Source organism: Varroa jacobsoni, unplaced genomic scaffold, assembly GCF_002532875.2.
Source record: "Varroa jacobsoni isolate VJ856 unplaced genomic scaffold, vjacob_1.0 scaffold_1146, whole genome shotgun sequence".
NCBI lineage: Eukaryota > Metazoa > Arthropoda > Arachnida > Mesostigmata > Varroidae > Varroa > Varroa jacobsoni.
This window is the reverse complement of record NW_019214048.1, coordinates 1-17,207: the sequence shown is the minus strand read 5'-3', so window position 1 is coordinate 17,207 and position 17,207 is coordinate 1. Positions and strand designations below refer to the sequence as shown.

At 37.0% G+C, this 17,207-nt stretch overlaps 2 protein-coding genes across 2 annotated transcripts; one reads left to right on the top strand and one right to left on the bottom strand.

Moving 5' to 3' along the window:
- Positions 1–6,027: 6,027 nt before the first annotated feature.
- LOC111267106 (protein AAR2 homolog) lies at positions 6,028–10,763 on the top strand. The gene is made up of 8 exons (XM_022845109.2): positions 6,028–6,451; positions 6,630–6,714; positions 8,132–8,240; positions 8,503–8,667; positions 9,001–9,113; positions 9,557–9,678; positions 9,829–10,036; positions 10,320–10,763. Exons 1-8 carry the CDS (start codon positions 6,337–6,339, stop codon positions 10,507–10,509), a joined length of 1,107 nt encoding a protein of 368 aa, XP_022700844.1. The 5' UTR covers positions 6,028–6,336; the 3' UTR covers positions 10,510–10,763.
- Positions 10,751–17,200, bottom strand: LOC111267105 (FH2 domain-containing protein 1). Its single transcript, XM_022845107.2, has 10 exons — positions 16,882–17,200; positions 16,446–16,600; positions 16,082–16,246; positions 15,586–15,752; positions 15,322–15,412; positions 14,688–14,809; positions 14,267–14,450; positions 13,766–13,930; positions 13,360–13,456; positions 10,751–11,230 (listed from the first exon to the last, which is right to left on the bottom strand). Exons 1-10 carry the CDS (start codon positions 16,928–16,930, stop codon positions 11,130–11,132), a joined length of 1,296 nt encoding a protein of 431 aa, XP_022700842.1. The 5' UTR covers positions 16,931–17,200; the 3' UTR covers positions 10,751–11,129.
- Between the last annotated feature and the right edge of the window lie 7 nt (positions 17,201–17,207).

Sequence of the window (17,207 nt, the reverse complement as noted above, 5' to 3'; positions counted from 1 at the left end):
ATCATTAACAGTCGTATACACAGTCGTAGCAGCAGTATACAGTCGTTTCAATATTGACGTGTATTGAAACAACCGTATACAACGATAGAGAGGACTAAATAGGATGGATACAATTCCTTAAACGAGCTATACAACCAAAGTTGGAAGAGTTTCCTACAATTATCTGAAATACCTAAGTGCTTATATGTAAAATAGAATATTTATATGCAGGTTTACTTGTCTCCCAACCAATTTTGAAAAAAGGAATTCAACGTACAGGTTACGCTGATTACAGCTTATATATATATACTGGGTCTCTAATATCTCGATAATTCAAAGGACCCATCCGTAAAACTAGTGCGCAGTGATAATATCTACAATTTAGATTTTTATTTTCGTAGACCTGCCCCAGTTAGCTTTGTAAAGGGAAACTTTAGTATTAGATCTCTAATTTTATCCACTTACTATATCAATTAAAATCAGTGCCACATCACACTCAAATAAAGTAGTAAAGGATTTCAGTATATGATATAAACGAAAAAGCTGTAAAGCTGACCTTAAATTTAGAGCACCGAACAAAAATAGCGTCCGTCAATAAACTGTCTAGGAAAATGTTGCTAGACCGTTTCTTCGCGATCAGAAAATCAATTCCGGACGCTGCCTTAGCGCTAGAGTTGGAATACTGGTCGTACCAAAGCCGCGCAAAACTTACGATACTTTCATGCCCTACTCACTTGTAAACATGAATCGGAAGCAACAGAAGCTTCCCTAACGCGGCTTTGCTCTCTAAGATCTTGGCACTGAAATCTGTGTTCGAACGTTCATGAATTCATTACTGTGTCTGTGCTAAACATTAACTTAATCTCCACTGCACAGTATGCTCATATCTGAAGCAATGGTTAGTAACAGTCATGGGGCTTAACTTACAGACGTTAATGTAATCATACCGGTATGTGTTAATTCGAGCTATTATAATATACACAGGTTAAACAAAAACACAACTGCATGGATGTCAAGGTAACTAACCTACAAAATGGAAGATCCAGCTGCCTTTCATATTAAATGACTTGTAACATCTTAGTGTAAGTTAAAAGTTCCATCAGATTTTTCTTCCAAGGGTTTATCCCTTCGTCGACAACAATTCGTCGACTTTAATGATTAAATGCCTTGGGACTATAGCATAATCCACGAAGTGCCGATTCATCCCTAGGATTTCGTTCACGTCGTCTGAACTTTCTGCACGATCCAGCGTAGTAGATACAAATTTTTAATCGTTACTGCATGAAACTAAACGCAACACATTTTATACAATTATAGTTCGCATAGGCTTTCTCAAACATATACAAATTTACAAAAAAAAATGGCATATAAACACCATGGCATAAACGGTTACTGAATGGTTTGGTGAAATGAGGTAATCCAGAGTCACAGTTTGTACTCGAGAAATTATTTCATACAAAAGAAACAAGAACGCGCAGTTTACAACCAGACGTATTACTTCCGAGACAGACATTTTGCCAAAGCAACGACGTCAAGCGAGGTGATATCTAATAAAAGGAAACAGGCTGCGCCGAACATTCTTGATCACGGCAGATAATTACGAATAAGATCAAAAGCACTATCAACTAGCATAGCTAGAATGGCCAGTTTTTCTGGGTTGCTCGCAGCTGACCAGCCTTCAAATGACCATCGAGAGTATTTATCGAACCGACTGTAAGGATAATATTCCATGTCTTTTTGCTACTGGCGAGGACCCAATTTGCTATATAACACGAGCCAATATAATGAGCTAGATAAGCCGCTACGGAAAGATAATATTGGAATTCTCTAAAAACATTTGCAATTTAAGCCCTACATCGTAAATAAATGAAGGATTCAACTGCTTAGCAATCGTGGAAATAAAGTGTAGGCTCTTCACACAATCGGCAATTCACTGTTCTACTTACTCTTCCATTTTCACGAAGCCCTAAAAAAAGCCCCAGTTTTCTATCTTCAATTTCGAGTGATCCAGAATGCCGGTTTTGAACAAACGAACGAAATAAATCAACTAGATAAAAGATATATTAGAGAACAGCGGGTTTATATAATTTATTAAGCTCCGTTTGGCATCCTCGTGCTTATCAAATGACCTGCTTTCAAAGGACTGAATAAATAACTTTCAAAATCTCAAGCTGCTTACCTTTTCCAGTGTAAAAGGATCACCTTTTAGAGTTCTGCACTTACAAAGCCTAAAGAAGATTCAAGGTTATAATATATACTATTTGCATAGGCAATTTTTTACAAAGCTTATAAGTACTAATTCTGGCGTCAGGTTTTCTCTAGTATTTAAAGATTTCTAGCCTAAACGAGCTGGAGACAGCATGAGCTGAGTGGTAAATGCACACTCCTTTGAGTGCCTTGCGATAATAATGAAGAGAATGCGACCATTGCGGATGCAGATCTGAGCGTTGGCAAATAGTTACGGCTTCGGTGATATATAGTTAGCAATGTCATTTGATAGGTCTGTTGGACAAATATCCAGAAAGTCCAGCAGGACCCATCCCGGCTAGAGCTTCTATTCGGGGCAAGTCTTGATGCGATACCGAAGAGGCGATTACGAGGATTGGTTCACACAGTAATAGTATCCGGAAACGAAATGAATAGAATTTGACGCTATATGTGAGTTCTTAGAAATACATGAAGCGATGTTGCCTGTAATTGCTTCGAAATGTAATGGTGTAACACTATATATCATGCTTAAGAAAGCGGTGCTTTTCAGTCAGATGACTTCCCTACAGTTCGATTACGATGACAGAAAAGGATGGAAAAGAACGAAGATTAACGCACTCTCTGACCGAAACTTTTCGGATGGCCTTACCATGAAACGCTGAATTTATTCACAAAGACACATTCACAATGTTACATGCTCGGTACTTCATCGTGCGGAATATCGAACATGCTACTGAAGTCATGAACAAAAACCAATTCCAAAAACGAGGACTTTGCGACTATTTGCCCTATTTTTTTTGCAACACCTGACACTTCCCAGCGTTTTCTAAGCAATTTTTCTATCAGATGTTTCCTTTCTACACAGAAAAAGTATGTAGATAAAAAAAAAATCAGACGCTTAGACTGACGGCATATTAGTGTAGGTAAGTGTACGAGCATAACCACGGTTTGATTTTCGTCTCATTTAAAACGTCATACCTGAAACTTCAAAACTGAAGTTTCCTATAATAAATCTTCTCAAAAAGGCATATTTTAAAAATACTGTAACTTATCTATTTTCTTCACTCCATTAGTGCCCAGCCAGACGATGAATGCATAGTTTATGCTGCAAACCCAGGCCGTTCTGTAACGTCAACGCATCCAGCTCAGTAAGCTTTGTATCATCAGCAAAAACGTGCATCAGACGTCTTTCCATCATCCCAAATATTGTAAATGCTGCAATGCACAAATGCTGCGTTAAGTAGTATAGGTTGGAACAGTCATTAAGAGCAACTTGCTGCGTAACCAAGTGTCATATTAAATAAAATTAATAAATAGATTGTTTTTATTGCGACATAGAAGTGTTTCATATTTTGATTCTTGGTTACTTAGGTGATAAAAATGTAACATCAATAATGATATTTACAGTTGATCTTCGATGGTTGAATGTACAGATGATCTGTACATTCAAACAGGGTAATATTTTGAAGTTTCTTAGAATCAAATTAAAATGTTTGTGAAAACTCATATTGAAATATCTCTAATACATATCGTTTGCAACAAAGCGATTTTCAAGGAATAATCCATGAGATAACAGAAATGGAACAAGCAGTATTCTTTGCATTGGTCAACTTTTAACTTGAGGACTAAAAAGCAGCGTGAATTTTTAGTTACGGTTTTACTAATTAAGCGTCACTGTGATAGAAACGACCGCGTATGACGCCATGAAAGTTTCATCGTTTCACTAATCCTCAAGGGCAGATAAAACGAAGCTGATCCAATCAGATGATGACAATATATCATCTGTTAAATATGCACAAATCGTCTTCAACTAATGGCATACTGCAATACACTCAGATAGTAAGAGTTAGAGCAAAACGACGACTTATCATAACAAGTAATGTTTCATTGAAAAGTGTTTTACAATGACATCTTTTTCGAAAACTTCTCTACTTTGAACATGAGTAGAACTAAGAAATAAAATATTCCGTTGTAAAAATACAGGCAAACAGTACACATGCGTATACGTCTTTTCGCAGTAAGCATAAACGATCAACGTCTTGCCAGTTTTAGTAAGGCCGTGGTTATAATAATCAAGTGTTGCTTATTATAATACAAATATCGCGGAGGCATAAATGTTCTAACTGCGTTTACAGGAACCTATTCTTTTAAGGCTATCGAAGTTGATGATGGTCTATTCACCAGAGTTAGTGCAGAACTATCTAGCTGCTTTTGATTTGCCAGTATACAAAAAATCCGCATGCGATTCTTTCCGAGTATAATCCAATCATAACAAATTTTAGTATCCTTACAGTACCCGTAATGTAGTATTGACAATGCTCCTTATTGCTGGTGCAACAATTAGAGAGTTACAGGGAGCCTTCGAGGTAACCTGCTGTATTTTTAATATTGGTAAAAGACGAACATACTTTCATTTAAGCTTAAGTTTCAGTATAATCAGGCACATATAATGCATAGGCTTAATCTTCTAATAAAAGGGCGGAGCTGCTGCTGATACAAAGGTGACTATCTCGGTTGATCACAAAAGTAATTGCGCCACGTAAATAAGGGCTTAGACCATGGAAAACAATCACAGGAATACAACCTTTCGGACTAAGATTCACAAAGCACCAGGAGAAACTGTTATCCCATAACTGCTAGCCAGCTGAGTTTACAATAATTATGGTGTATCTATATTGAAAAGGAGCGCACAAAACATAAACAAAAAATAATGTGGCTATAAAATTGCATGACAATGAACGCACGATACAATGAAGAACATTTTTCCATGCATAGGCGTTCGGGTCATATGGTAGATAAAGCGAACCACTCATTTTTCGTTGCGATGCTAGCCCTAAACGTGCAGCGATAAATGTACTCGAATATATTTAAGAATCTATTCAAAGGACTAGAATTAATCGAAAGAGGAGAAATACTTTTTTTACGTCATGTAAACAACGCTCAAGTACTTAAAAGTGTAGGAAAACGGCTTCGATCGCTATCTCATTTCTATTGGTTTTTAACAGTTGACACAACGTCATTCACGGCTATAGAACCCACCACAGTTATAGAACTTATCACAATTGTAGAACTTATCACAGACCCCCCGACCCAGATTTTTTATATAACATATTGGAACAGAACTCGAACGCGGAGCAATTAAACAAACAAATGTGTAAAATATGCAGCAGGTTACTAATTATTAAATAAATGAATATCGGTGGCTACCGCACGACACATTAAAGTGCAGTCAAACTGCTTTCTCCGCTTTTCTATTGTTAATTGTGCTAGTGAACTAACATATGCCATTTAAGAGAATTTTTACTCTGTACTTATCCTATTGAGATTTGTGTTAGCACCTGTTTCTACATCACTATTCAGATCACTCACGAAATAAAAAATAGAAGAAAAAATTCACTTCCATAATTCTGCGGTTATTTGCTTTTCAGCATAAAATCTAGGCGGCAATCAACATTAAGTTATGCTTTTAACTTAATAACTTAATAAAAATTAGCAAGATGTCTAACATTGTCTAAGCCATAATTGTATAGAAAGTTATTTAATTAAGAAAATTTGCTTCCAAAACTTGCGATCTAAACTAGTGTTGGAACCTTATCCTGCTAAATGTATTTACCAGTATACATAAACCTACCAGTATACATAAATACCAATATACATAAAGTTCATAATACTACTTTTAACATACAATTTTTTTTTAATATATGACCATTCATGCTCTATATACTTCGTCGCATTAAGGGATTCGGCTAGGATTTCCAAGCAGAATTGAAATTCAGCGCCCCATTTGGACGGCGAGGGTAATGTTTTGGTAAAACGTACCACACACGTACCAGGCTCACAAAGTTATTCGATGTATTTAAGCCGTAATATTACCCACAAGTGTGGTTAAGCAAAGTTATGCGAGAATCTGTTAGGGTCTACTATTACAAGCTGGCTTGCAGACTTTAAAGATAGAAGTAACTGCTGTGAAGCAATCAGCTGATACTTACTGGATTAGTCTGTCCGTCATAGAAGCAAATTGCACCTATCGAAAAACAAAAAATTTAATATTCAAATTCTTTGTTCTTGTCTTTGTTTATAAACATCGCAATCTGTCATAAACCGCACTGAGAGCTAAGTGTTAGTCGAGGTACAAGAGACGCCGCAAAAATGTCGTTGGAAACAGAGGACCATCTACGGTCACAGGATCCAGAACTTATCAAGAAACTGGCAGAGACCGGTGCCACCCTTGTTATCCTAGATCTACCTGTTGGCTCCGAATTTGGTAATTATATTTTGGAAGCTTATGGTTAATAAATTTTAATTGAAATTATTGGGAACTCGATATTAATTCTTTTTTGATTTTTGATATAATATACCATGGAGTGATGGCAATGTATCCATGTCACACAAGCATATGATTTGAAAGCTAACCTTGAAATTTGGTTCTATATTTTTGTCAGGAATTGACATGAAGCAATGGGAAATAGGTGAAAAGTTCCGTGGAATAAAGATGATACCACCAGGAATACATTATGTCTATTACAGGTTAGTAGATGATGTCACTTATTACGTCTTATTAACCCTAAGTTAGTTTACGTTCTAGTCTTTAGAACATTTTCACGTAGCTCCCTAACGCTATTATGACTAAGTAGCAAACGAGAAATTTTTATCACCATCCAAAGAGTAATGAACGCTCGAGTAATGAGCGTGTTCATGTAACGGTTCACAATTGATATTACCTTTAAATCAAATCAAAACCTAGTATTTGTTCACAAGCCTCGTGAAGGATATTTTTATACCCTTAGTTATTCTCCATTTGTTTTCTGTGTCTAAATTAAAACGTTCATTTAGTTCTAGTAGACCTTCGAAAGTTTCACTTTATAATGTGGCTAGCCTTTTTTCATGTGTTATATATGTGTGTGCCTTCAAGGTGCTTCAGACAAGATTTTTTTAGCAATTGCAGACGCCTAACGGCCAAAAGGCTTCTTTAAGTTAAAATCTCAATTTATAGGCTGAAACGTCCTTCTTTATATTTTCAGATACGTTTTATGCCTTAATAGATAGCATAATTAATTAATCATATAATTTTACAAATCTGAAATCGTCTCTTACTGAGCCAGTATAGATGTTGCGTACTTACTCAGGTATTAAATATTTTGGATGAATCTACGTTTTGTCCTATATCAACAGATTAGTGCAAAATGTATTATCGTAGCAACAGACCGATTACTAGGTAAATTGAATTTATTTTTTAAAATGATATAAATGCAAAATTGCCATCTATGAATCTGTTATGTTATTGAGGCTTTGGAAAATAGTAAATGTAATGCACTTCTTTGTGTATTCAATAGAGCATTAGACGATTTACCGAAAATAAACATAGTAGACACCTAGAAGAGAAAGAGCGTACATATATATATATATATATATCTTGTACGCACTTTTCGTTGGTGGAATTGCATATTAGATGTATGTTGGTCAAATGAAAGAATTAAGTTGTTTAAATCTGTTCGCGTTGTAGATTTTACACTTACGAAAATTTTTGAAGATTTGTCACAGGTCATGACAGAAAGGATCCTTAGAGTTTTCAGCTAGTCTATGATTGCTTAATGTTTGCATTTCGGCCAATCTGTAACTATGCTCGTTGCTGTTCACCATACGTTGTTCTCTTTTTTTTCTCTTTAACACACGTATTCGCTTAAGTTACTTTAAATTACTTAATATCAGCTGAACCAACTTCCTAGCCCTAACCATTTTATACCTGTTATTATTATTATTAAAGAAAAATATCCGTACACATAGAGTTCGTTGAAGTCTCAAGTACAGTTAGCAGTAAATTTGGGAGTTAACGGACTGAAATTTTTCGCAACCCATAGCCAATGCGCACATATCGCAACATAGTTGAAATATAATATCTAACACCGTATCGATATGCTTGCTGACTTTTTTTTTTGTATTTCAGCTATGTCAATAAAGATATTGTGGCACCAAGAACAGGATTTTTCCATAACTTTGTGGAGAAGACAATACTTGCATTTAGATGGGACACGAAAGAGGAGATAATCGTTAAGGTACAGGCGCGCGAGTATGACAATACGCAGTAAGATCAATGTGATTCGCTAATAACGTTTATTTTCTGCAACTAATGCGAAATTTACATAATTTATCCGTATTGTATACTCTACTAAATAGTCTATCGACACGAAAACGAAGATTACTGCGAAATCGCCTACGTTCGAATTGAAATGTTTTTTCCATTGTAATTAATATGACACTATTCAAATATTGGCCAAGTAAATAATAACCGGCTTATTTTTCTAAAATTTTCGTTAGGTAACAGATGATGAATTGGCATGTTTAGCGTTGAACCTTCGGAAATTGGATCGCTTTCTTGGGCCGTATCCGTTCGAGACCCTTAGGCAGTGGACGGCTTTGAGCGATCGAATTAGTAAACAGCTGATCGAAAAACTGGAGCCACCTGGCGGATTGATTTTTTCGGTTAGTCAGATGGACTGAGGTGTTTTAGTTTATGAAAAACACAGTCTCATTCTGCTGCAATTGAAGACAAATTTTTCTGAATGACGACAACAATGAATGACTGAATGACTCATTGCCGATCAAGTTGTCAGTATCGTGCGACACCGAGTAATCCTTTGTCTGTCTTAGCAGATATAGTTCGAACGAAGCTAACTTGAGAAATCCGATAGTAATCGTGAGCTCGAAGTTATTTTGCACATTAAGGAAGTTTACCCTAAAAATTAAAACGTATGGAAGAACATTTTTTTAAATAACCGAATTTTTTCACTTGGCTTTACAAAAAAAAAACTTTAGGTTCAGCAATTCGAGCCTGCCAAGTATCTGCCAACAAAGAGCGGCACGGATACAAGAGCCTGTAAGATGCCGAACCTCATAGAGATGGAGGCGACAAAAATGCGTTTTACCCCGTATGTATTCGTCGTAACGATGTTTTAACTCTCATATTGATATAGAAGACGCAGTTTCTGAGGCTGGTCGCAAATTATTTGTTGATGGATTGCTAAGTAAGCCAATGAAAGCTATATAGACAATATAAAATGAGACCTTTGTTGTCTGACAGTATTCGGCGCTATTTTATTAGAACAATCAACATAATGCACACAATTTATACTTAAACGATGTTATGTATCTTGAAGGAAACCCCACATATATATCAAAGATTTGTTACACAATACAAAAATAGAAGAGAAGTAAATGAAAATAATAGTTATAATAAGCAAAAAATATGCTCCGGCGAATCCGCGCACAGTTTTATAAGTTATTTTTCGAATTGAAGATATATCGCTATAAAATGAATAGTATATCACATTTAAGATACTCATTTGATTTATTGAATTTTTTCTGTTTTCAGTATTCCGAAACGTTGGCATCCTTCAGGATCGTCAGCGTCAGAAGTTACTCGTTGTAGCATGGATGGAAGCTACGTTCTCGACCAACTCCTTAAGCGTCACGGCGGAAATAACGACTTGCTTGGTAAAGCAGTTATAAAAATGGAGGTTGCTCAAATATAAATAACAAAATATACTTTTTTATTTAAGAAATCATTGAGAAGTTAATTTTTGTTTTTAACAACACGTCTGAATCAATAAACTCAGATTACTACATTGATTCCGATGATTTTAGGCGAGATACAAATGGCTTTCGTGACGTTTCTGTGTGGCCAGCTGTTTGAAGGTTTTGAACAATGGAAGCGTTTATTAGCCGTGATTTGCTCAGCCGAGAGCTGTATATCACGCCAACAAATGGAGCCACTATTCCTAGCCATTATCTCGTTATTGCACTTTCAGCTGAAGGAGGTGCCTTCGGATCTTTTCATGGATATTGTGTCTAGGTAAAATCATTGAACTAACATCTAAGCTAGTTGATTCTTTTATCCAATTGCTTTAAGAACTATTATTGATTTTTTTGCGTTTGCAAAATTAACAGGCAAATATAGGTTGCGAAACAATTGACTGTTGAGATTTTTTAAGGAATAGTATATCTGGAAATTTTAAAATATCAGCTTTCATCAGAACGAAAATATAGTTATTACTGTCGACAAAATTGGCATATCTGTGTTGTAATACAGTTATCTTTCTTGACACTCACTGCCGCCTTCTATATGATTTTTTCAGGGAGAATTTTTTGGTTGTCTGTTTGAGCAATTTCTTCAGAAACATTGCTGAATCCGCGCCACCTAGCGGACCATTAAGAAATAAAGCTAACCGATTTCGTGTTTACCTTACACGCACTTTTAAATGGGACTTTGACCAAGAACCAGAAGAAGATCAACCGCAGGTTGTTGAGTTGGACAATACCCCCTGATAAAAATCATAAATCCCCATAGCACCTGTCACCCCATAAAACGAACTGACCATCGCGGGTAATGGCAAACATCTGGTCTAAGCGGGCCACATTGCTTGCAGATACAGACTGGGAAAATTTACAAATTAATTTGAATGCATACTTGTAAATATACTCCATGTGTGTACGTGACAAAAGTATTATCCATGCGAGTCACTGTAAATATATTTGTGATATATTAATAATAATAACGCTGGCGCGATTTTTCGCTTCGATGTCGTTCTATTTCAATATCTTTTACTACATTATAGTAAAATATATACAATTTAAATATCCGCAGAATGATTTTTTCATTTAGACGCTACCTCTTGTATTCTAGTTTTACTAAAGAGAGGTATCATATAGTATTTGAAATTTTATGCAACGCAATGTAATTTTTGAGCATCATAGGGCTGTAAAGCTTTCTGAACATCTTATAGTACTGCTAGTTGATCAACGCAATATAAGTTACATCAATTATTGGATCAATCTTACCGTATGTATTTTATTGATAACAGAAGCGGATGTCAGCCCATAGTTTATAGTTTGGTTATTCTTAGGAACAGGTTACACAAATGGTATCGGATTAAGGATCATGATCACTATACGTTAATGGTCTTCCTCAGCTTGAAATCACCTCGACGGATTTCTTCAAGAAGATTTTCGACCGCGCAGTTTCTCTCATCGGAACTGGAACTTAGTGCTGGAAATTGAAAGCGGCAACTTGTCATTGTTCGTCGAGACTTTTTATCGTAAGCAGCGCAGGGACACGCATCTCTGTTTATATATGCTGCTGGAGCATTGTGTATTTGCTTGTAGACAGCACATACATTGTGATGCAATGAGCAAGCAAAGAGGAACTTTATATATACTTAATAACTGTACAGTTATTAATATCCGTACTGTCATTTTTTCATATGGGCCTGTGGACAAGGTCGTTCTAGAAGTAAGCCTTTTGTTTTATCCACAAGCGCAAGGCAGTGTTTACTTTAAAATAAAAATGCTTCTCTGCAAGGCTATACGATGCTGACTTTAATTAATCGTCCTGATGTAGTTTCCTTTAATTGATACTGTGTTAACCTGAAGCGTGAAAGGCATTTTAGTCAGGGAAAACCTTGGACTACATTAGATATACAGAACACACCTTAATACGATATTCACTTTTAGGTGGAACTTCGTAAGGCATGTGTACTACCAACTGTGACTAACAACCAATATAAATTCTAATGGATGCATTGAAGACACTTATTTTCGATGCCCTTAACGATAAGAACAACCTATACCGTGCAGTACCTTGCTATATTTTTGCAAAATGCTTGGATGTTTCTAGTTGGATTCTACTCATTTCAATCAAACTCATTTACCTTTGTAATATAGCATTCGCTTAGCAGTTGTTAACTATTTGAGCTTTCTATTACCTATCTCCATATTTGTCCCAAATATAAAAAGCTAATACTAATAATAATGTATTATTACGGCTGACAGCCGTAACGCATTGGTAGATTTGTGCGATCAAAATATGCAGTATCTCGCGTTTTCACCAAACGGTTCACATCATTAGAGTAGAACAGACATGCAACTGGCTACACGGATCTGCGTCTGTTATGAATTTTACATGCTAATTAGCCCATGTGATGTTAACTTTATAATGTGTCAGTTGAACTGTGGAACTTTTAAGGTGCCGTGCAAAAAAACAGATCGACAGTTAATTTTGCGTTTATATGTTTGCAATATAGACGCAGTGAATTTTGTCCGACGAGGGCTGGCTCCACGTGAAATAGTGTGTTTGTTGAACGAAACAGAGGGCAATCCCGTCCGGAGTGGTGTTAAAAGGACAGTCCGAACTTTGCAAAAGTGGTTTTTCAAGCTGCACGGTGCTTAGCTGTACCAAAAACAAACTCACCATATTTTAATACAGTAAGGTGACTTTCAGTGTTGCGTCCGTGCTCCTGTTTGTGGGACATACTCGACAATGAAGTGTGATTACAGCTAATATTTATTATTCAGAAGTCATCTGAGGATTCGAGCACGGAGAGGAGTAATTCGAGAGACTCTGGTCCAAGGTCCTCAAGATGATGTATCGGGTCGTCAGGCTCAACGCTTCCCGTTTCTATAGTAGACCCGGGCAGAGAGCGCGACATCCGATATCGGTGCCGGCCTTTTATCGGAGTGAAAAAGTTTACCGCGTAAACTGATCTTTTAGTAAGAAAACTTTCTAAATACATGACCACCCCAAGGAATCTGCATACGTGTGTTAGAGGTTCGCGTCTTTTGTAAACGAGGTCTAGCCACGAGTTTTTTCAATTGTACTATCATTTTCTAGCAGAACGAAACGGAAATAATCTCCAATGAATCAAAGCAAGCATCGAAGTTCAAAGCACAAAATTCGTGCTCTGTTTTTAATTTCATGATTCGTACAGTACGTCACACTGTGAAAGACTATTCCTTTAATTCCCTAATTGTCATCGGTAACATGTTACGAAGAACGGGTGCGCCAAAAAGCAAGACTTCTAAGACAAAATGAGTCAGAGTTATGCTTTCGTGCAACCCCGATCAATGACAGCCAATTTTACTGCCTTCAACGACTACGATAGATACCCTTTGAATATATATTGTACTGTATTAAAATAACTTACGGTTTCTGCCCCTAAATTGTGCGCCATCCATGGCGTACTAGAATACCCAGCAGCGTAATGTGTCAAACCTGCCACCATTATGTATTGGCAGTAATTCAAACAGGTAACATTGCAGTGAATCTCAAAAACAACACATTTTACAAACTACCCATCTATTGCAGGTTAATAATAAATAAAAATAAAACTATGTTTTTACCTCTGCCAGGTTTCACTTTACCCTCTCTGATGGCAAGCTCCTTGGATTTTCGAATCCTTTCGGCACGCTCCTCAACTTTTTTACGCTCCATATTTTCCTAAAAGATACAAAACGCGTTTTTAGCCCACAATGTAGACGTACGGGGTTCAATCTTGCTTATGGAGGCGTCAATGTTGTTGAGTTGTTTTTAGTACTGTGTATTGCTTCTACTTCTAAGCCTTGTAGTGTAGTTTTAGTACTGTTTTAGTTAATCATTTCAGCTATATTCGAATATAAGAATGTGTCTCTACTTTGGACAAATCTGAGTTGGCCAAAATCTGTTATTTTCAATCATTTTGTCACCTTGTGCTGCTTTCTGCAATTCTTACTATCCTCTCTTCTAGTATGTATAGAAATGAGGCTTAACCTTGGAAGCTGTACGTATTCGAGAACAAAACGTAGCAAAGAGTTGAACACATTCCTCGATATTGAATTGAGCAGGGTCCTCACAGAAGTGAGTGGCGACCTTTGCAGCCAGTACGTCGACGTCACGCATGATCGACTCCAAGCCCGCAACCCTGGGTTGTGCCGACTAAAACAATTACGAGAAAAATTAAATTCTGTGTTAGTTAAGTTAGATAAATCAGCGTAGAATATGCTGGGTGGAAAGATGGCCATACTTGATTTCGCAACTTTTGTTGAATTTTTTTGTTCTTATAAAATGCTCCTAAGGTCAATAGGCAAATCACTCAAGATAGATGTGCAAGTACAGCTGATGCAATATTATTCGATCATCTATTGTAGTGTACAATGGCCCATTCAATAAGATATAATTCTTACGAAATATGTTAATATTGGGCAGTTAGAAAGTTGTATAGATGTGCAAAGATGATGAACTAACCAACTGTTATCACATAGCAAAGCGTACCTGAACAAATGACGAAAGATGATTTTTCAAAACCTGCGCCGTTGTGGGGTTTTCCCCCATAGATTTCATCTTGTTTAAACAATTTCTCAAAGTCACAATCTCTGATCGAGCAGTGTCCAGTGATAGCCTCGCCGCTGGACCCACCCCCGAAAGTTCGTTAAGAAATGAGAAGGCGTCATCCTCCCTTCGAGAAAAGTATAACAGCTATACGTTACTCGATATATCGAGAATGGTGCCTAACTAGTATTTATTATAATCACTAGCTTAATACATAAACGGTATCTTAATTAGAATAAATTGATAGATTCGTTATTTACAGTTAAACTATTGCCACACCTTTACTTCTATTCACTAGCTGCTAACTACTTATTATATTTCTGATACAAATATTTTTTAAATTATTTTTTAAATAACTACAAACCTATTTTCTGCTTCTTCGACCAGAAAATGTAACAGCGTTGTACCAGGTTTGTTCGCCCTGGTGTCCAGAAGACGACTAAGGGTGTTCAAGCGGAAACCGCTCGCATTACCAGCGTAGCTACCCTGTATAGAAGCAAATCCATACACTAAGCATAGCATTGTACTTCGTAGACCGGTTGGACGCTAAGTGTGCACGAGGAAAAAAATGCTTCCCAGTAATCGCAATCGTAAATGTTCTAATTTTGCATTTGCTTAGCTATAAATAATATATTTATTTAATTATTTACGCATTAGGAAAATTCTGGAGGATCGTATTGTCAGTTTAGTGGCAATATGTGTACACCTTTCTTGCTTAGGACTTATCGATAATCCTAAGTAGCTTACTAATAGGGTTATAATCGTCGAAGCTTACTTTTTATTTTGACGCAACAAAATTACCTTTTACGGAAATATTCATGTCTATATATAAAATATAAAAATAACTGTTCATACTGACCGACGTCAGTTTTAAAAGGTCAGTATAAGGGAACAGACATAAGCTACAATAACATAATAGTTTGTAACCCCGTGTTTTTTTGGGAGTATTGAGCTATCTTGCATCCTATTTTGTGCGAAGTTTGAATTAGTCCACTTACGCAGTTAATGAAATTTCCAGCTGCCAAGATGAGACCGAAAAAATCCTGCAATTTTTTGCTCTCAAGAATGGTGCGGCAGATTTGAGAGTATCTAAAATAAGAGAACGATAACTTAACTAACTGTGATATTAAAATTTCGATTATTGTAAGATTTCGTTTATAATTAGTAGATGATCCGCATAGAAACTTTAATTCTTGCATTGGCACATTGTACCACTCACGATTCTTGTAGTTATCATATTAAATGAACTCGTGCCGGCTCACCTTATTAATTGAGGTTCCAGGGATTCAACATTCGGTAAGAATTCTTCGATATGCAGTAAGTTTGTAACGTAAAGTGAAAATTGTTCAAGCTCTGTAAGTTCCAGATAAAACTGTTCTGGAATGCCCAGCTTTGTCGGGTCCCCGGTGTAGCTTTTCACCACCGATAACTGTAACATTTCCAATATGTTTTCTAAACATTTGAGTTTACGACATTTGAGGTGTTTGTTTATAATTATAAGTTTCCGTGGAAACTTTTAGTTCTATGGCACATGCATTAAATAGTACGCCTGCATATCTGAGATGAGAATCTTTAAAAGCAATAAACATACAAAGTCAAGCTTAAACTTTTGAAATATATAAGAAATGTCAGCCGCCTACACAATAAAGTCTACTATACATATTATAAGCGTATTATGAGAGAAACATATAGGAAATCAAAAAAAATAGAGCACGTTTCAAGAACGCTATAGATTTGAAGAACAGAAGTAAGGTATACCTCGTCGGACTCAGGGAGCGCTTTCAAAAGCATTCGTAGCTTCTCAGCTCCTAACTCTGCACCTCGACATTCTTTGAGCATGTTTACTATCTCTTTCGGGGACATTTTCAGTTGATGGAGGGCGATGCTTACATTCATGCTACGTTTGCCGTCCAAAAGAGTGACCTGTTCAAGAAAGCCCGTAACAAGACGACACTTGAATTGAGCCAATTCAACAAGGGTACGGCAAAAAAAGACCTTTTTCTTTTTCTATGCGACATTTATCGGCTCGCCTATTGCACGCTTGCTAGACAACAAAGTGCATCCAGACAGCACAATATGTTTGCGTGTATATAACAGCAAGTTCAGAATAGGGTATACATACAGCAACAGGTTCTTTTGATTTCTTGTCCACCTCCTTCCTAGGTCCTTGTGGCGCAGGTACCTTTTGACAAAACAGCTCTTCCATTCGCTTGAAATTCAGTTTTCCTACAACCATGTCACCTTGTTCCAATATCTCTTTCCAGATATTTTCAGGCTCTAACGAGTCATTAAAAAAAGACAGTTATTAAAGTAGTCGTCACAGATGATTTTAGTTCTGAGAGACTAACACTCACCAGCGATATTTTATCGTTTATCTAAAAGTTTCTTACGTTCTTATAATCCCTTAACTGAGCTTGTATCGGCTATCGACTTTGGCTGAACCATATAACTAGTAAAAGCTTCATATTTTTTAACGTTGAAATGAAACGAAAGGATTGACAAAGAAACGCACACATGTCATTCTCGCAGCAGCAGTTGTTTGGTTATTTTGTACTTACGGTTCATGATCATCCTTTCTGGAAGCTTAGTCCAGTTAAAAGTCTTCATTTTGCTTCCGGGCTTAGGAAGAGTAGCGAAGAAAGAAGGCTGCACGGCTGATGCTGACCCGCAGACCTCTGCTTGGTGTTGGCTGATTATTTGACAAGTTATAGTCTGCAAACTACAGATGCCGCTGGCTGGGGGTGGAGGAGGTGGCGGTGTAGGTGCGGCAGACCCACCTTTCTTTCCTGGCGTGGGTGGAGGCAGTGGCGGGCATCCACCTGATGGGAGTGGTGGAGGGGATAAAGGTGGTAGGGGGCCTCCACCTGACGGGGCCGGTGGCGGA